Source organism: Anarrhichthys ocellatus, unplaced genomic scaffold, assembly GCF_004355925.1.
Source record: "Anarrhichthys ocellatus isolate YVR2014 unplaced genomic scaffold, GSC_Weel_1.0 scaffold54, whole genome shotgun sequence".
Taxonomy (NCBI): Eukaryota; Metazoa; Chordata; class Actinopteri; order Perciformes; family Anarhichadidae; genus Anarrhichthys; species Anarrhichthys ocellatus.
In genome coordinates this window covers 560,263-580,992 of record NW_022280084.1, presented here as the reverse complement: position 1 = coordinate 580,992, position 20,730 = coordinate 560,263, and the positions used below count along the sequence as shown (strand labels likewise).

The window sequence follows — 20,730 nt, the reverse complement described above, 5'->3', positions numbered from 1 at the left end:
TCCCCCCCCCCCCCCCCCCCCACTGTGCTTAAAAGGGAATATGTGCAGCATTTCAAACAAGTTACATCAGCATTTTGCCATTGATTTCTAATAAACCAACTCTGTCAGCCTCCAGCAGCCTCTCCTCTGCACTTTAAAATGTTAACGACTCTTTGGATTTGGGAGGAAAATCAATCAAGCATCTGTGACGACACTCATCACGCTGGTCTCCTCGAGCATTGGTATAAATACCTGCGGAAAGATTGTGCGCTGTATTTCATAGATGACGAAATGTTTTCAGTTGTTATCCACGTAATCTTGAACGAGTATAAAGACCGATAAAACACACTCACGGCAGGAGGGAGGGGGGTTGGACAGGTTCGAACAAACAGCGATCTTTTAGCCAGTAGTTGGATTACGGAATGAACGTAAATTACCATATTTGAAATGCTGAAGAGTAACGTAGAGACGCCGTATACTGTCAATCACCGTGTAGCCCCGCCCTAAAGCATCCCCTGCTTTATGGTCTGTGTGACTCTAAATGGACCATAATGTACTAAATGAACATCATGCTGTATTGAAGAAGACTTGAAACTAGAGATTGAGACCATAAACTCATGTTTACAATGTTTACTGAGGTAATAAATCAAGAGAGAAGTAGAGTCATTTTCTCATAGACTTCTATACAACCAGAGGAGTCGCCCCCTGGTGGACACTAGAGACGATGCAAGTTTTAAGACACTTCCACATTGGCTTCAATCGGCAGAACCGGACTTCAACCAATATCTTATGTCACATAACAATTTTAATATGTTAGATAGCCTGACAAGTAGACCAAAAACACGCGTGGCAAAGGCATCAAATTCAGATTCCTGTTGGCAAGAAAACTATCTTCCACAACCAGGTAGACCACATACTATGACTGACACCTGGGATGTATCCCAGCATGCACCTGGCCCCTAGGGCCCCCTGGTGTGAGCTTTCATTATCATATCAAAGGCCATTCGGGCGCCGTGTCTCGGCCAGAGAGAAAAAAAATTAGAGACAGCACTTCAACAGCCTCTCGATTCAATTTTTCACATGGAGCCATTTGAATATGTATGGCAGGAGATGCAGATGGGTCCGTGAGTGTGTACACTCAGGTGCACTCTTACGCTCATGCATGCAGGTAAAACCTGCATGTATGCGAGCTCACACGTATGCCATTGTTTTGATCTTCTATGATTTATTTTCCCTCTTTGTGATGAAAATTACAGATAGAGCCGGGCACCGTGGTGAACAGACAACCTTGATCCAGTGTGTGTGTGTGTGTGTGTGTGTGTGTGTGTGTCTCTGCTTCATGAATATTCTCTTTCAAATCCAGCTCTGTTCTCAGGCACCTGGGCAGGCGGCACAGAACAATAGTGTGTCATTACGAGCGATGGTATCACTCTGCTCTCCTCCAAACACAGAAGCAGGAGTATGTTCCCGGTGAATTCATCATGGAAGCCGCTCATTGTTGTTCGGTGGGTAAAAGAGGACGTGGCGTTCCACTCAACAAAATATCCTGCAATACTGTGAAATGAGGAGGAACTATCAAAACACATAATTCAACCAAACAGCTGAAAATTATGCGAGCCAGTTAAAAAAAACACTGCTGTTTTATGATCTTCCCGTGGCGGCCTATAGTTTGTGTTAGGCATCAGTGTGTTTACTGTGTCGCTAACGTTTGGGCTGTATGGTTCATGTACACTTAGTGTCAGAAACAAGGTGACCAACTCCTGCTTTCGTTACGTCCTGTCCGCCTCTAAGAGACTGCTACACAGGGTGGGGGATGGAGTTTAAGATGGCGGTTGTAGCGGCTTGTATTCGGCCCGCTGAAACCGTGGCGCCGGAGGTCAGAGCTTGCCGGTGCCCGCTGGGTCTAAAGCTGTGTATCTGGGTCTAAAGCTGGGTCTAAAGCTGTGTATCTGGGTCTAAAGCTGGGTCTAAAGCTGTGTATCTGGGTCTAAAGCTGGGTCTAAAGCTATGTATCTGGGTCTAAAGCTGGGTCTAAAGCTGTGTATCTGGGTCTAAAGCTGGGTCTAAAGCTGTGTATTGGCAGCTCTGTGGTTAGCGCTGGCTGAGTTCGAGCTAACTGCTATCTGCCGTGCGCTCCTGGCGGCGAGGATCGTTTTCCTTCCTTCGACATGCCGGGGCTAGCTGGTTTGTCGTACCTTCAGTAGAAACCTCTGCGACGCAACACGTAGATGTGTTTGACATGAAGTCAACATTGTTCTTCACATCCTGTTGATCATTTTTCCAACGTTTTAAACTAAAATCGTACACACTGCACTTCTAACCTCGAAGCCGAGATATATCGCTTAATTACTTCCCCCGACTGACTTTGACGAGGTAAAAACAGGGTTTCCCCTTCAAGAATCTAAATATTTTCAGTCCAACCAACCAAAACTTGCATTTTTAATACTTAAATCAATCTGAAGCAACAAGCGAGGCTGAGAGTGTAAATGTATTCTTGCACAGTGAGTGTGTTGAGTGGTGATGGACAGAGCCATCTACTATTCTTTATTTTTGTCTTTTTGTTTCATTAGCTCCTTCCCTCCTCCCTTTATTTGTGACATCGCTCTTTCAGACAGACAGATTGGAAGCGTCTTGATTTGCGGTGAACAAAACGAGCTGGCCGGGGTCGGGGGGGATTAGTGCCACTCCAGGACAATTATAATCTGGTTGCTGCCACAGAAACCTTATCTCCATACCTCCCTCCCAACACACACACACACACACACACACACACACACACACTCACACACACACACATACACTCACACACACACACACACACACACACACACACACTCACTCACTCACTCTCTCTTAATTGGACGCGAGTGGTTCTCTTCGGCCTCGGCGAGGTCGTGTTCAGTCGCGAAGCCACGTGAGGTAACGGCGGTCAGACTGGAGGAAAATGGCGGGAGCCTGAAGTCCTTTAAGAAGCAGCGGCGTCGTACGAACCGTCAGAAAGAAACTTAAATGAGGATGTTTGAGGTTTTTATGAAGGCGTGTAATCCATCGAGGCCACTGAGTCGTCACTGTGTGAACATGAAACCAAAGAAAGATCCCTCCTGATCCAACAGGCTGGGCCCACAATGGACCGTGTGTCATATAATGTCATTGGAACATATGCTGAGTGTCCACTTTATTAGGTACACCATTATGATGTAATGCAATCCAAGACAACAGCTGTGTGTGTGTGTATATATACACAACTGTATATGCAGTATATGCTTGTTGAATGTTGCTGAATGCGATGGCAAATTTGGTTTCTGTGTCTCAGATTTTGTTATAGTAGTATAGAAGACGATTGTAATGTTTTTTCATAAAACATTTTTTTTACAGGTTTTATGGGTTGTGTTTTGTTTAGATCAAGCTAATTAAAGAGTTTGTCGTGTTGTCATTTTCCATATAGCTGTGAATGTAAAATATAACGTTTTGCTAATCATATCAGATTTGAATATTGTTAAAGATACATAAGTAACTGTAGTAGTAGTAGTGATTAATGTAAGTAACTAAGATTTGTACTATTTAGTTTTTAAAGCTTTAAACCATGTTTCTTAATGTCCAGTTAAATCATGAAGTTTGAGTATCTGAAAACATACATTTACTCTGTACAGTAATTGGTAAAAGCGCATTACAATGCAGTATTTACTGATACCTGAGAGAGGGAACTTTTTTCGATAAATTGGCTGTTTGTTCAAAAGCACTTGTTGTCTTGAACGATGTATGTTCACGGTTTCCTGACAGAGAACTTTGACGTTCCTTCAACCATATTTTTATAGGATAACAAGTTGCTTTGTCAAAGGAAGTGTGATGACAATGTGCATATCATCCAGTTCATCACAACACAGCTTCAGAGTTTTAGATCTTTCCACGACACAGCGGAGACATGACACAGCGAAGACATGACACAGCGAAGACATGAAACAGCGGAGACATGACACAGCGGAGACATGACACAGCGGAGACATGACACAGCGGAGACATGACACAGCGGAGACATGAAACAGCGGAGACATGACACAGCGGAGACATGACACAGCGGAGACATGACACAGCGAAGACATGAAACAGCAGAGACATGACACAGCGGAGAGGAGACGACGCAGACTAAGTGAGATTCTACAGGTTCAACATATTGTGATTTGTAAGTTAATGGCACAAATTACCATTCTGACGGATCAATCTATAAAAAAAAGGGTCCAGGGTCAAAGCAAAAATTAAGACACGTGTTCCTCAGTTTCATTTGTCAGTTGTTGTCGAATCAACTTGTTTGCTGCAGTTGTCACATTGCAGATATGGCACATCAATAGTATTACGTGGGCGCTAGAACACATTTTCTGAATTAATTGATTCTTTTACCAACGAGTGTCTCTCCAGCAAGTTCCGGCTTAAAAGTGTTTTCAGATATCTTGCTGACAAACTGACACGACCCCGCTTTCACTTTATTTAGCATTTCCCCAGATTTAGTCAAGTGTTGCTGCTCTTTTGGAAATTGCCTGCACTTAAGAGTTAGAAAAACAGATATTCCCACTAAACTCATCCCGTCGACGTGCTCACTGAAGCTCCTCTGCCGTCCTGAATTCCAAAGAACAAAAAAATAAATAAATAACAGCCGTGAGAAAAGGCGAGTTACCGCCTCGATTTCTCAGAAACTTGATAGGTGAGGAATTTGGAAGTGTGGTCACGAATCGTGAACGAGCCACGGAGAGGGAACAGCGGGAGATGTGCTGATTCACTCGGACAGAATTGGACCGGACACGCAGGCTGTTAAATGGGACTTCGGCTTCCTTTCCCTACAAACAGCATTTACTCGATGTCTTTCAAGGTTGAACTTCAAGGTTCACTTATCGTCATTCTACAACACGGGGTTGCACAACACAATACAAGTCTTACATAGCAAAGCATCCACCACCCCGACCTCTTTCTACGGTATGAGCTAAGTTGTGTTCATGTGAGTGTTCATTCAGAGAATCCTTCTTACTGCTTACAATCTTAAAGAGCTTCGTTAACCCTCAGAGACCTTTTTGAGGGGGCGATAGCAGGCCAACAGATAAATGCCTCATTGAAGTGTTTTACATCATGTGAAAGCTGGGAACCTGAAGATAAAGTTGAGATGCAGCTCAGCCGTGTGCGTTAACTTGTTCTAGCTCAATTAAAATAAATGGTGAAAGTGTAAAAGGGCTTAGAACATTATGATGGAAGTACAAAGGCCGTCCCAATGAACTATTTCATCTCATCAGTTGTTGCAGCAATTTTTGGGTTGATACCATTTGTTACACAGATTTGGTGCTAAATTTAACAATTTTTTTACTGCTCATGAATTGATGAAAATATCAAAAACCCTCTGAAATACTACATTAAGTCACCAAGACCTTGATGAACACCGTAGAAAAATTCATGCTGTGATTTGGTATAAAAATGTTTGATATTTTGGGATTTTTGCATTTCTTTGGCGATCGGATGGCGAGCACTTCTCTTTTGGAAGCTAATCAGAAACCCCCTTATTGGCAATATACCCAGGAGAGCCAGACATCCTCTGAATGCCCTCGGTCTTTGTAGTTGTATCCTAGAGGTCACAACAGGTCATTTTATACATAGACATCAAGTTTCAAAACTGCTCTCACCAAAATGAAATACCATGGGGTCTACCATGGGGTCTAACATCATCACGCATGAATACAAGGAAACTCATTACATCCACACGAGTCTCAGCTATCCAGTTCTTTAAACCCATGTACTCTATATTTCTAAAACACACTAGTGTACTCCAACAAACAAGAGAAATGTGTTCGAAATATCTGAAATAAATCTTTCTGTAGATACAACACAGATAATTACTTTATATTTGTGCTTAAGTTGGCACACTCGTTCTACATAACTCCTGCTCGCCCATTGCACTAAACATGCCGGATTGTCAGATGCATAAACTTTAACGACCCCACAACAATTTATGTTCTGTTTTACTGATCGCCTGTTTTAGTCTTTATTGGTTTTATTGAAAGCTATTCCTTCCCCATTACCTTTGCTGCGGCAACAACCCCCACAGGGGATCAATAAATGTTCATGTTGTCTTCGCTTCAAAAGGGTACATGCATATGCACGGGCATCGATGAGAGAACCAGAATCCATTCCTCCGATGCTCAAACAGAGAGGCCTGTTCAAACTGTCCAGACAGAGTAGAGCTGGAAAACAAATCGCACCCGTCTGCACTCTTGAGAAACTAACTTTTTGTTTTTTTGTGTGTGTTTTTAAACCTGTCAGCTGTGATGTAGTATGTTAATATTCTTATTTTACAGTAATATGATGAACTATAATACCCACCGTACGGGGTGATGATGGATGTTTGGTTGCAGGTTCAGACTCTCTTAGTATTCCTCTAACTGGCAGCCTGTGATGGAGGGATTTTCTCTGCTTCTCTGCTTCTCTCTCTCTTACAATGGAGGTTCGATTGGACATAATTGGCTCCTGTTTGCAGCGAGGTATTGATCACCACGATAGGCCCTCCATTCCACCCCTCCTCCTCCTCCTCCCACCTTTCTCTCCCACACCACGCTGCTGCCACTTCGATAAGCATGGTGAACGGCGTGCCGTCATCGGCGCAGACTAACTCTTGAATCAGTGGGCGAGTGCAGACGCTCAGCAGTCTATTTATCTCAGAGATGGTGGAGAATAGCAATGCTAAGAGATGAAAACCAAGAGGGAGAGAGGCCCGAGAGGGAGAAAGAGAGAGGTGGAGGGGATGGAGCAGGCGCCAATCATCAGAAATGCTGCTTAGAAGTGCAAGTACAATTATAATGTAGTTAAGGGTGTGTATCTTTCCCGATTCAACAACACGCATCTTGATTTATTGTCTGCAATAGGATACAATCGACACATTTTAATAGCTTGTTAGCTACCGTAGCTCCTCATTAGTGATAGCTGGGTCTTGCTTTCTCTGTCTCCCCCATTGTACCAACAGACACACCGCCCTCTCTCTCTTTCTGCTCATACAAACAGGTAACACGTAAAAAGTGGAGCTTTTTCTAACTGTATCGGTTATTGGGAGACGTATGGATTTGGGACCGATTCCCCTCAACATTGGAGCTGGATTCATAGTTTTCAATCGAAGTAGCCGTATCTAAGTATCTTGCATCGATTTTCCGACACGCATCGGTTAATCTTCCCTATATTTAGTAATAAAGACAGTGCAGTTGCGTTGGGGGCGTTGTAGGGCGGGTCCTACCACACACTACTAATCACTACTAATATAACACAATGTGTTAGACTGAGAGATTGCCACATCTGAAATAAATACTGTGTTCAAAGGACAAGCTCGTTAAATTACAAATGGTGCCCTTTGATATATATGCTGATGATATGCTGCTTATTCTACATACAATATATAAACAAACTCCAAAAATGCTTTATTTATCTGGTATTTTTGAGATATATAGATATGCAATGACGGTTGCTGGGTAAGATGCATGGGGATGTTAAGTCTCTATTTGATCATGAGACAAGACGTTACGATATACAGTAGCTAGTTTAGGCGCAAAATTTGTAAAAACTGACAAACTGAGTCAACAACAGTCGTGACTGATTAAAGCGTCAGTGAATAACTAGGGCCTCGTCATGCTAGCGTCGCAACGACCCAACGCCACTGATACAGTAAGAGACAAAAAGTGAGAAAAAAGACAGAACGGAAAGAAAGGCAAATGGAATTTGGTTGTTCATCTTAACAACAATCCGTCTTTCCAGTAAATGAATGACTCATGAAGATTTTTTACCAAAAAAGCCTTGTAGAAATGCAAGATATCAATAGTGACACGTGGGGAAATTTTTTTGTAAAATGCATGACCTACCTGACAATATTTCAGACAACAGTGTGCTTCCAACTTTGTGGCGCTTTGAGGAAGACCCTCATCTGTTTCAACACGACGAAGCCTCCGTGCACAAAATGGTTTCCCCACTTGTGGTGTAACTTAGAGGAACTTGCCTGCATGGAGCCCTGACTTCAACACCATCCAACAGCTTTGTTTGGGATGAACTGGAACAACAACTGGGAGCCAGAACTGATCAACCAACATCAGCGTTGAACCTCACTGATGCTCGTGCGGCTGAATGGGACAAATCCCTGGTTCCATCAGGGTAGAGGCTGCTGTACAGTAGCAGTCCATGGTTTGGCCCTTGGGCGTAGGATCATTGTGTGTAATTTGTGTTGAAGACTCGTATCGTAACTTGTTCCCACTCATTTAAACCTTTGATTTACATTGTGTACTCACGTCGGTGACCCCGGCCTCCAGAATGCTGAGCTTTGCTTCGTCCTCCAGAGATTCTTTCTGCTGAACTACAGTCAGAAAAAACAGAGAGGGAAAAAAACACTGTTTAAAACCATTAAAAACGTCAAACATTTAAAGGTTTTACAGAAAATAAAAATGGAATATTTGTGCAATCTGTCTGTGTAGAAACAGGGATGGTTTATGAAACAAAATCAGCCAAACGATCTACACAGACCAAAACAGCAAGACCTTTCCAGCAAAATAGCACTCAGTACTTTCCATACAGTCTGAACTGGATTAACCCCCGGTGTCCACATTAATGTGCAGGATGCATCCATGTGTGCAGAAGCTGCTAATAATCAATGGTACAAAATCCACCAAAGCTGCTTTTAAACTCAGCACTCCACTGATTCACAGAAAATCAATAACTTCCTTCTTCATCTTAAATATTAATCATACACATACATACATACAGCAGAGCCTGAACCTCATCGGTTTGATAATTCTTGGAAGTGATTATTGTTATAACCAGTGAATCTTCCAGATGACTGAAAAACATCCTACATGTTCTACCATCATTGATCATTGGGTTCAAGATACACATCACTTTTAGCTCAAACCATTGCTGTGCCTGAGAACAACCAGACTCTTACATCTTGTGACTTTATGAGTAGAGGATGTTGCACCTATATAATGCTGGTTCGTTGTTACTGCTCAATACACTTTTAGACAATTTAAATTTTTACCGCAAGGCCAGGAGTCTGCTCCATCCACTATACTGCTGTTCTCTAAGTAAGAGGGAGTGCATACGCTGACCTTCCAATTGGTGGTAAATTCCACAATTTTGATGCCCAATCAATGCCACGATAAAACAAAACAATAAATCCCATGTACTCCAACATACATAAACATACACTCCTTTATTACTGTTTGTATTTCAACCTTTGCTTATTTATTATTAATCCCTGATGATCCGGCCCACGTTTCCCACCAAAAGCTGATTGTTACAAGATGTCATTTGAACACATCGTGATCGGTTCTTGTGATATCCCTACACATCTCGTGAATGGTCATATTGACTGTTGAGCACAGATATCATTTCCCTAAAATCTCCCTTCACATACAGTATCTTTTTAGACTCACCTCACTGCCACCACGTCCTTTAATGCCCGTGCCCACTCTTGACTGGATTTGATCAAACAGGCGGTGATGTCGTTGGGGTTATCGTGTGAGCACTTCCCAGACACCAACGTCTGCTCAATTAGGGCAACAAAAACCTCCTCAGGGCTCGACAATATATTCTGCCGTTCCAGAACCAAATGAGCTATTACTGTAGCATATCTTCACTTTATGAAATATGAATTTCTAACCTGACCTGCCGCCGGGCAAATATTACAACAAATTTCCCCACAAATAGAATTAAGCCCTGCACAAAGCTGTCTATTTTGTTCCCATCGCCTTGAAGGGAAACAAACGGAGAACTACAATTTATATTCACGGCTGAGCGTAATATTAAAGCCAGAACAATATGTTATGAAGAAGAAAAAAAGAAAGAAAGGGAACATAATTACATTCACTTTACTTTGCATTTGAATACGCCGGTGTGGAGACAGAGAGTGCTTCTCCTTTTGTTGACACACAAGGCAGATGAAGGATATGCAAATAGCGAGCCTTGACTCTGCCACAGTCCTGCAAATTCACATTTTATAATCAGTCCTTCAATCTGTCAGAGCATGATTAGCTAGTGTCGCCAAGGCGTTGTGTAGCCACAGACCTTGTCCTTTAGCATCACTGTCTCAATGAGTGGCTCTTTACAGTAAAACCACATCATTAACCTGTGAGACAAGTGGGACCCTGTCAGTTCTCTAACGCCTAAAGATAACACTCAAGGTACAGACATTAAGTGTGTGTAGCTATAAGGCACCGATAAGTGTGTTATTTAATGGTTCTAGTCCATAAAATATGAAAAATAGACTCGTCTATGTTAGATATACTGTAATAAAACACACCGTGAACTGTTTTTTAATGGAGAAGTGGCAGACTGGTCGGTGTCCCAAGCCCCAGACAGAGACGTATGAACACCTTGTGGGCCACGTGTCTTAATAGTGCTGTCAGCGGGCAGCGACTGCCGGCTCGGCTCCCGTCAGTGACAAATAGAAGCTGAAGTGGCGGAATTGGTTTGTCAGCATCGCCTATTCTTCTGCTCGCTGAGCGGCGTCTGAATGGACTTTCTGCCGTTACACATGTCTCACGGAGACGTCCGTGGCTCCTCGTTTGGGTTCTCGGTCGGTCTGTCTCGGGTGTTTTCCGTCACTCGTCAGTTGTTTGTGACATCACTAAACGGGGTGGGGTCAGAGGCGCGGCACCCTTTAAATGGTGCAGCCCACGGAGAGCTGTATGTGATTTGCTTTTGGATGCTGCATTAGTTAGACCCCCCTTTGCACCTTGTTAAATGGTATTTACCCTGGTTACATTTACACCAGGTAATATATACGTGTCTCCAGTGTCCACATTGAGATCCCATTGCTCTGTCTGGTCACGCGTTATGCACCGCCTAACCGCCGGCAGCAAGCTTGTACGTGATGCAGCCTCCGGAGGCTTCCTCCTCTCCCATCCAGACAGAGGGATCGGATCTCAATGTGGACACTAGGAGACTATGTGGAGACTAGGGACGGGTACCGTTAGGATTTCATCAATACTAGTACACATCGATTATTATTTGTTCCTTATCAATACTCTTATCAGTTCTTTTAGATTATTTCATTTTGCAGATCAAATCTGTTTCAATCTGACGCCGTCGATCCTTTTGTTTGTGCCGTCTGAATACAACCCGCGGTGGTGCCGATGGATCGGCCCTCTCCGAAATGTTTTAAAAGGATTAATTAAGTTCAAATGAAACACAGGCAGAGATGGTAAACAGCAGGCAACCCTGGGACCAGCCAAACAAGTATAGACCTAAAGTGCCTTTGGTAATTGGTGAGGCAAAAGCCTATTGAGTTGCATCTGCAGAAAAGCCTAATTGAATAGCTGACACACACACACACACACACACACAGAAACACCGACACACACACATTTAATTCCTGATACAGAATCAGAGTAAAAAGCCTGATATTCCCAAAACACAAACAAACATGAAAGTGCTCGACAGGATTTTTTTTGTTGGGAGGGAATCAGAAAACTCGGGTTCCCCGGAGAGACTTGCCACGTGGCCAGCGAGCGTGACTACATCACAGGCGGAGAGCTCCCTCTAATTAACCAACAAGTCTTTGGATGCCGAAACACTGCAGCGCTCCGGCCTCTCCGAAATCTGGACCAAAAAGCCGCCCGGACCATGCGTCCCTCTCCTCTCCTGCGGACTACAGATGAGTCCGAGTCGGATGAGAGCACTGCTCGCGAACCGGCGAGCCGAGGCGCCTCATTTGTACCCCAGCGAGCTTTCTCTCCGAAAACCCAAATTGGATCTATTTTGAAGAAGCTGCGATGGGGCTGGGTGTCGTGATCAGACCGACGGGCAACTTTTCCTGTTTTTTTCGCCCCGGCCGGCAGAGCGGTGCGAAAATAAGCTGTAATGTGACAAAATGGGAGCGAAGCAGAGATGGACGACAGACTGAGGGCGAGTTGAAGGGGAAATGATCCATACTCAGATTATTCTCCCTTTTTTTTCATTTTAAGAATATTCCATCTCAGATACATTTGGACCGCAGGGGGAAAAATTGGAGCCTGAAGGAGGTAACGAGGACTAAATCTCATTTCTACAAAAAGGGCCCCCTTCATTTTCTCTCCAAAAAAATAAAAAAGCACACAGGCGCTTCATTTGTCACCCGGGCTGCCCCTGTCCTGAATTTTGCTTTATGTTAACTCAATGTATCTGAGGCGCCTGGAGGGAAACACAGCGAGCGCCAGGGATTCAGAAATGCTTCATTTTTCACCGTTGACAAAAGGGAAAGGGCCGAGGCCGGCTCCACGAGTCCTGGACCAACAGAATAGATGCTCTCGCAGCACCGAGGGGTCGTTATTTCAAACTAACCACACCCACCCAGCCTCCACACCTCTCACTTAGCCTCGCGGGTACATTTCAGGAGCCGTATAATGAGAAGACAAAAACAGCCATCCTTCATGAAACCAAAGGCAGGGCAGCGGCATCGCTGCAGTGACAGTGCAGGGATGTAATCACATCAGCTGATCACGACAGCCACGATCCCTGGGCAAATTAAGACATAATCGCTGGTCGCTTTTTGTTTAGTTTCTTTCTGTCCAAAGCTCCCAACGAGCGATGAAGGTCTTGCTGAGGAAAAAGTCAACAGGGAAAAAAAAATAATTGCAGCAAAAAAAGAAAAGCTCAAAGAAAAGCAGAGCATGAAGTGAAGAAAGGTTATGAATAGTTGATGTGTTTCAGCGGGTAAGCTCAGTCCAGATACAACAAGCCATCTGAGGAGTGCTGTGCCTTAAATGAGCTAAACAGTGCGAAATAGATCGAAATGTCAAAAAATAAGTTTGATGAAACAGTGCTCAAAGTAAAAATACATGTTAAGAATACGTGCAAACATTTCATGGTTATGAGGCCAAGCAGTTAGTTTTAGAAGATCGGGAGGAAATTAAATTGGTTGACTAAAATGACTGTAAGAGATTGAATATTCTACTGGTTCAGTGTAGACAAAATAATGTGAATGCCTCTATGTAGTCACACCTGCTGCTACCAAGTTGTGTCATAGTGGGTAAAAATGATGTTCAACTATAAAAGAGGCAATCAGGACTTTAAAATGAGTTTTATAGCAGCATAGAGAACAACAACAAAATAAATATATATATTGTGTTGTCTATGGCACAACCATGAGTGTTTAAGCCGGAGGGCCAACAGAGAAAAGACTAAATGAAAGATAATCATTCTGGAAAATGTTTCACAAAATATGAAAAAAAAACTGCATTAACACAAACAGACCATTCATAAAGTGTTTGTGTTATTTTGTCTAACCCGTGTTTCTTCCACAGAATACAGACATTTCTCCCGTTAAATGAACTCTCGGTCTCACAATCGACGCCACGAGTCACCAGTATTTCTGCCAAAACAGATTAGCCCGTCGGTTTCTCAAAAGCGTCTTAATTAGATATGGTTTCGCTCTCACTTGCATTAATTTGATTTCCGATATCAACTTTTCAGCCTTCAATCTGTTCCTAGTTGATCCCCCCCGCTCCCCCACCCCTGGGTGTTATTGCCTGCAGTGATCTAGGATGCAGTATGAACCAGCAGCAGTGGGCTTGGGTTGTATTTATGTGTGTGTGTGTGGGGGGGGGGGGGACTTCATGAAGACAATGCCACGTGTAATTAAATTCAAAAGCAGGGGGCCGAAACGGCATCCAGGGCCACCTGGGGGACGAGAGACCATTAAGGGAGGAGAGAAAAGGGACCGGGAGAGCGAGAGAAAGAGAGGGATGTGAAGAATGAGCGAAGAGATGAGGAGAGAGGGTGATAGACGGACGGACGGGGGGGGGGGGGGGACAAAATGAGAGGGGGGAGAAAGAAAGAGACAAAGAAAGGGGTGAGGGAGGAGGGGGACGGTGAGGAAGAAAGAAAAATGATGTAGAGAGAAAGAGGAGTCGAATAAATGAGGAGATGCAGAAAGAGACGAAAGACAACAAAATAGTTACAGTTCACGTCTCGTTCGTCCAAAATGTCGTCACTTTATACTATTAGACATTTGTGTTAAAATGTCACGATTAGCTCATAAATTCTTAAATTATGGCCCAAACTTCAAACTGGATGGAAAAACAAAACCCTTTAAAACTGATCCAGTATTCCAACTAATGCATCTACAGGTTAAAGGTTAGCTCTGTGACTGTTAACTGTGAGAAACAGCTTTGCCAGGTCCAGCAGCAGGGTTCTCCCAAACTTATTTAATAAGTAAGACTCGCATTTATAGACGTGTTATTCGGTCCCACGACTGATTGAAGAACCCAATGAACACACCACCTGCCCGGCACCAAACAGGAGAGTTATGAGTGGATTCTCAGTAAGTTCTTCACTACGACTGAGAATTTAACAGCCAGATTTCTAAAATATCCCTCCTAATGATCCACTTTCAAAAGTCCTGCCAAGATCTAACTTGTGCCTCCTTTTAGCGTGACGTAACCATCAGGGTCCTCGAGGCCACGCTTATACTCGATGCTGAACTCTAAACTTGATCCAGATACGACACAAAGGCCGCGATCGTGTTTGTTTCTCCGCTGTCGCGCTGAACACCGCTCACCGCTTTAATCGATGACATTTAGCCGTTCGCTTCTGCTCCGTTTCATGTGTTCACATTTTAAAAAGGCAGATATTAAAAACACCTCTACTAGTGCACACAAACAATTCATTAAGCTGATGTGACTCTGGGGACCCCGGCCGGGGGAAAACATCTCCCCACCACCCACAGCAATTAATGACCTCGCATCCACCGACGCCTCGCAGGAAGCCCCGTCCCCAACAACAGGCGCTCATTAGCGGATCACCGCTCGCTCTATGAAATGTGAGCCCAGATAAATCAGCAACATTTTTCTAACCTCCGTGTTTGTTTGTTTTTCATCCGCTAGCTGCTTAACAGTCACACAGAGAACTGGAGCAGTTGGGAAGTGTGTAAAAGAGCTTTTCCTTCTGAGAGGGAATTCATGAAAACTACTATACCTCAGGTGGAGGTGACCTTTCAGAAATTGAGTCTTGAGTCATAAAACCCAATACTCCACAAATGGAACTGACCTCCAGTGTGTGTGTGTGTGTGTGTGTGTGTGTGAGGGGGGGGGTAAAACCTTGTTCTGGCTTCGAAAAACTAGATTTGTGCAATTTTTTCCTAAAGTGCCACTTCATCTCTCCCTCCATTCTCTTCACTCCCTTCCTTCTTCACATCCTAGCCTGTGTCCTTTCCCTCCTTCCTAGTCACTACTTTCATTTTTTCTTCACCATTCATAGTCTTTCATCACTCCTCTTTATCTTATCCCCTCTACTTCTCTTCTCCTCCACCCTTTCCCCTTCGCTCACTTCCATCTTCTTGCCACCCATTCCTTATCCTATTCCCTCTCCTCTCCCGACACCCCCGTCCCTCCACAGCAGAGTGTGTGTGTGGGGGGGGTGTTTATCGGGCTGATAACTGGCAGATGACGATCGCTTGGCGGGGCCGGAGATAAGGCTGCCAGAACTGAGGACGCCATTTATTAAAACCTCCTCACAGCCCGAGCCAAGCATCACCCAGCCGGGGAGCGAGCGAGCGAGGGAGGACGTGGAAAAAAGGTAACAGCTCTCCATCTTCAGACACGGGAGGAAGTCCCCAGACGACGTGCACCGGACACTTTCTGTAAGTAATGCTTAGTGTTGGTTTTGGTGCCATCTGGGCTCTGCATCGGCCTCACAGTCCAACATGCCGTCATTCAGGTTAAATACTAGAAAGTATTTAAAAACAGCAGAAAATGAAAAACAAAGACTGAATATACGGTAAGAAACAGCAGCAGATGCATTCAGCTTCAATTTGCATCAGCTGAACTGGATTCCATAACCTGTCAGCATTGTATGAATCATATTCGGAATTTTAAGTCGTGTTTTTGGCCACAATATAATTAAGTACGCCACACGTCCCAAAAAATATGGTTGGTTAAGTGTGAGCAGAGGAAGCAGCACCTTACGAGCTGCTGATGGAAGCAGCATCTATAGCCAGTATGGGAATAGTTTGAAAATCAAACTTGGTAGAAAAGTGGTAACAGCACCGGCCAAGTAACTGGAATGTAACTGGTTCGATTCCAGCTGGGGACTCATGTTGCATGATGCCCCCCCCCCCCCCCCCTCTCTCCTGTCTATCTTCTCTACTTCAAATAACTGATCTCTTTAAAAGAGACAGAAACAAAGGAAAGAGAATGAAGGAACGTCAACAAAAAGTATCGAAACCTCTATAATGACCTCCACTGATGTTCCCACAAACATGGTTTTATCAGAAAAACTGCTTAAACATTCACCTTAAACGATTATGTTTCCAATAAAAAGCAAGGTAGTCAGCAATACTTTGGTCAGGAGAGCTTCTTAGAACATGCGGACCACAGATGGAGAGTGGAAAAATGGACAACACTGCAAACCGTGAGACGTTCTATGTATGTTTTCACGTCATTCCCACTGACATGGATACAAGCCGACTGCAGCTGCTGTTCTCTCTGATGGACGGGACTAAAAAACGTTCCACTCTTTGTCAGTCTACAGGAGGCGAGTATGTTGAGTGTCACTTAAAGCCTTGCTTTGCCCGTGGAGCTGCGAAGGGGCCACGGATTAAGTAGTCGGTTTAAGAAGCAATCAAACTGCTGATGTGCACGAGGAGATGTAGCAGGATACAACAGACATGTCAATTGGAAATGTGTGAGCAGACTTTCCAAAGGGGAACGATGAGACGGCCGTTATCACTCCTCTCTTTGACACAGCTCTCATCCGCACACATCGAGTGGGAAGCAACACGTGATGTGTGGGTGTGATTCTCCATGAAAGTGCACGATGTCTGAATTGTGCAAGCGTGTAATTACAGGTCGTTTTATACATGTGACATGATCATACCGATCAGGCGGAATAATGGCTCACATGTACGCGGGTTACTTTATATAATGCATTCTCACTGAGTGTCTTCTGCTCCCGACTCATTTTAATCACTGCGGTCTTGTTATTCACTGCAATATCCTGCAGAGACTAATGCACAAACAAGATGTTGGTAAAAATGATCTCATACAAACGTTTGAAATGAAGCAAATATAAATGTTGAACTGTTCCTTTAATGATGACGTTATACGATGAAAGATGTCATTCAAAATAAACAGTAATACTTCACTGCTCAACACCCCGCAAGTAAATACATAACAGCCCGTTGCTGCATTACATATGAAAGTGTCAACAGAGTTATTGAATTAAACTCTAAATGTTCATATGAAGAGAAAACGTGCTGGCGTCAGCAGCGATATCGCAGAGTGAGAGCGTGAAGAAGAAGCAGGAGAAGAAGAAGAAGAAGAGGCCCCACTTACTGCTGCTGACAGAAAAATTGACATGGAAAGCCAACACTTAACGCCTCCCCCCTCCATCACTCTCCCGCTATCACCCCCACCCCCCTCTGATGGATGACCTTTACAGTATACGACTCATCTTCAACACACTCGCTTTGCCTTCGCTGTCAGATCACCAGGTAGAGCAGCAGCACGGGCTGGTTCAAGCAGCACTGCGGCACATTACAAAGTGATGAAACATGAAAAGATATGATTAGCTGTGAATTAGCTGTTAATCATTTTACCATGTTGTCTTTGGGGCATGCGGAAATCCAATTTCTCTCTCCTTCCATTTTGACCAAAATGCAGGTTGTCAGGTGCGACTGCTTGCTGCTCATCCATGAGTTCTAACAATCTATCTGTATTGATAGTTGTTACTGTCCAACACACATGACATCTTTCAAAGATTATCAACTTTCTTGCTAAAGCCATCTCTCTTGCTAACCCACGAACAGGCTTGGGGAGTGATTTTTAAAGTAACCCTCGCAATCCTGCCCACAAAGCATGTCAGTGCCGAGGAGAGAAAGGTTTTCTGTGACCGTCGGATCGGAAAGAGAAACTCACTGTGCTGGAGCGACGACTGGCACACAGATCACTTTGCAACTGTTTCTAATCCTCAACAACTGAGCCAAGACACAATGTCTGGCATGTTCTGAGTTGGACCGACTTCCAGTGTAAACTATTCTCGGAGTACGTGCCACTTCCCGAGCCGTCCTTCTGGTCCTCATCCTGCTTCTGTCCAGCATTTCTGACCGTTCCTCCACAAAGATGCGTCTTTCAGATGACTAGACCGTCCGAGTGAAGCTGTGAAGCTCTAACCTCACGGAGGACAAAGCATTCAGGCCTTCAAGTCAAATCTATCGCTTTATGTTGAGTTTAAACAGGCGAACAAGTGTAAATACCAATAGCTAAGTAGATGGTTTCACAAAATATTTTTTACTTGCAGGCATCTGCTGTTTGTCCGGATACTGTAATGTATTCTCCAACGAGTGATGATACCTCATAAATACAACACAGTCACGTGATATTTCACACATTTACGAGTTGTCGTGGATTGCCTGAACGCTGCATTAAACAATTAACTACAACGTGGGACGCTAAGAGCAGCAAACGACTCTTACGTCGTCCAAATTCAAGAATGGATTTACTGTAACTTTCCAAAACAGACAACCCCAACCGTCACATCCACTTCAAGCATCGGTTGGCCAACAGCAGGTACTTGGAGCTACAAAATTAGGGCGGCTTTGAACTTTTCTCTCAAGCTCTCTTTCATCATTCTTTGCACAACTACCGTCACTTTTTTTGTGAATGTGCAACTGAGTGCAACCCCATAAATGCCTGAGAAATGAGAGAGACGTTGGTTATGAACCTAGAAGGAGGTAATGGTGGGGTGACCCACCTATGTTTGTGGAGCAGGTCTCTCGTCTATGTGAAGCATACTAAGGCTCTCAAGCAGATTAGAATTTGTACAACTGATCCATGAAGCAGTGACAAGATGTTGTGGGGAAACTTTCCTTTACCTTCTGCCAATGCCTCAATGTGCACAGTGATGAGAAGATTCTTAATATTAAATCTGTATCATCTAGTTGTCACAGTGAAATATAGTCATCGTCTATGTGTGTGAGCTTTCTTTTTCTTTCTGTCCAGTTTGAAGTGAAGTGGGAGTCGTGAAGTGTGTTTTATGATGAGTTAACGAGGCAATTAAGGCTGTGTTAGTTCATCGAAGAGAGAAACTTGTGAGTTTATTCATCTGATGAAAAGAGAGCTTGTGTCGCTTGGCGCCCGCACACAATGCATCCTGGTAAATCTAGGCACAGCCGCCACGGCTCTGCAGCTGAAAATATAAATAAATCGGCTTTATCGGTCAATGTAGCAGCGCTGAGGAATTTATTTCTTCAGCAGAATTTACCATCAGGACTGATCGGACATCCACATATGAATTTTACCTCTAAGCGCTGCACAATCTCTATAGTGTGTGTGCTGTGAGTGTGTGGAGGCAATTGTCAATTTAAGCCTTTGATGCTGCACGCATGTTGGTGCTACTTTGGGTGAAATGGTGTCATTAAAAAGGCACCGTTGTGCAGAAAGTTTCAACATTCATCAGTTAAAGATTAAGCAAATGTCTCGACACATCTGACGATGATCAGAGCTGTGAAAGGCCTTTTTTCTTGTATTTTGTAACTGAAGATTCATGCTCTTACTTCCAATCTGCCAATCTCGCCTTTTTGAATGCTCAAAGAATATACAACTATGATAAGTGTATGGGCATGTTTTCATTCCCATGAAGCCCGCCAGCGTTGCGCGGCAGCCAAGGCCAGGCGGCTCGGTAGCCAGGCAGCGGGGGCCGTCACCGGGGGAATAGCACTGGCTTCTGCTCCGCCGAAATTCCACTTACAGGAAATACCTTCCATTATCACTTGAGAGAGGACGAGCAGTGCAAACGCTGGAGGAAAGAAACCTTGAGCTTTCAAAGGGTTTACCTCCCGCCTCCTCACTTTTTCCTGTACAATAATCTATCTGGAAGACGCTCGAGGTTGTTCAATTTTATTCACGTCGTAGCGGCTTCACCGGAATATGTGTCGACTGGAGGCCATGACGGAAAAAAAAAGTGGCGCTTTTGTGTAAATATTGGTGATGACCCTGGCACAAGACGGCCAGTACGAGAGGATAAGAGAGCAGTTAAGAGCTGCTTCACTAAAGCTATTGAAGTTACTGGAAATGAGTAACGCATTGAATTCAATTATCAGAAAAATAGAAATGCCTGTCTGAACGAGGAAGAGGTAAATTTCACTTATTCTAAACACATGTAACTTGATGTGGGTGATTGGAGTCGTGCACTGCATTTCAAGATGTCGCCACCAGCTCCAAACTAAAAGCATTCAAAGAGCTCATTCCTGTGCCAAGGCTGCACTAAAGGTACTTTGTCAATATTCAAAAAAAGAATTTGAAAACAAGATGACTGACGGCCAAAATCCAAGATGGCAGCAGGGAAAATGCCAAATTCTGGGCTTCAAAACCATAGGCCATAAAACCAATGGGTGACGACACGACAACTACGTCCACTTCTTTTAAATGACTTGTGAGGAGGGAAAGGCATTCAAATGTTTTCTCCACAGTGGAACTTTAACTTCCTACGATTATCTCACAACACTCACGTGTTGTTATTCGACTTGCTTTTACGTGCATCCTACTTCAGGCCTGAATACAAGAGTGAACACCGCATTGACATCTCCTCCATCTAAGTTACACCCTGAGAGGAAAAACAAAACAGACACAGATGAAGAGTCTGCCGTGCTCTTTACGTCAGTTGAGAAACACTTTCATTCAAAGTGACGCACGGCCGGTGGAGCGTGTAGGCATCTTTAAAGCAGGATCCCAGAGAGAGAGGGCTGACCCCACAGACACCGAGGCTACCAGG

General features: G+C 44.0%; 1 protein-coding gene across 1 annotated transcript in view; it reads right to left on the bottom strand.

Annotated features, from left to right (window-relative positions):
- The window catches only part of LOC116396212 (receptor-type tyrosine-protein phosphatase N2-like), a 142,930-nt gene that overhangs the window by 75,195 nt on the left and 47,005 nt on the right, over positions 1-20,730 (bottom strand). The window contains exon 10 of the mRNA XM_031870675.1: positions 8,277-8,341. Within this exon, the coding sequence (XP_031726535.1) occupies positions 8,277-8,341 (65 nt within the window). The remainder of the gene's footprint in view (positions 1-8,276; positions 8,342-20,730) is intronic.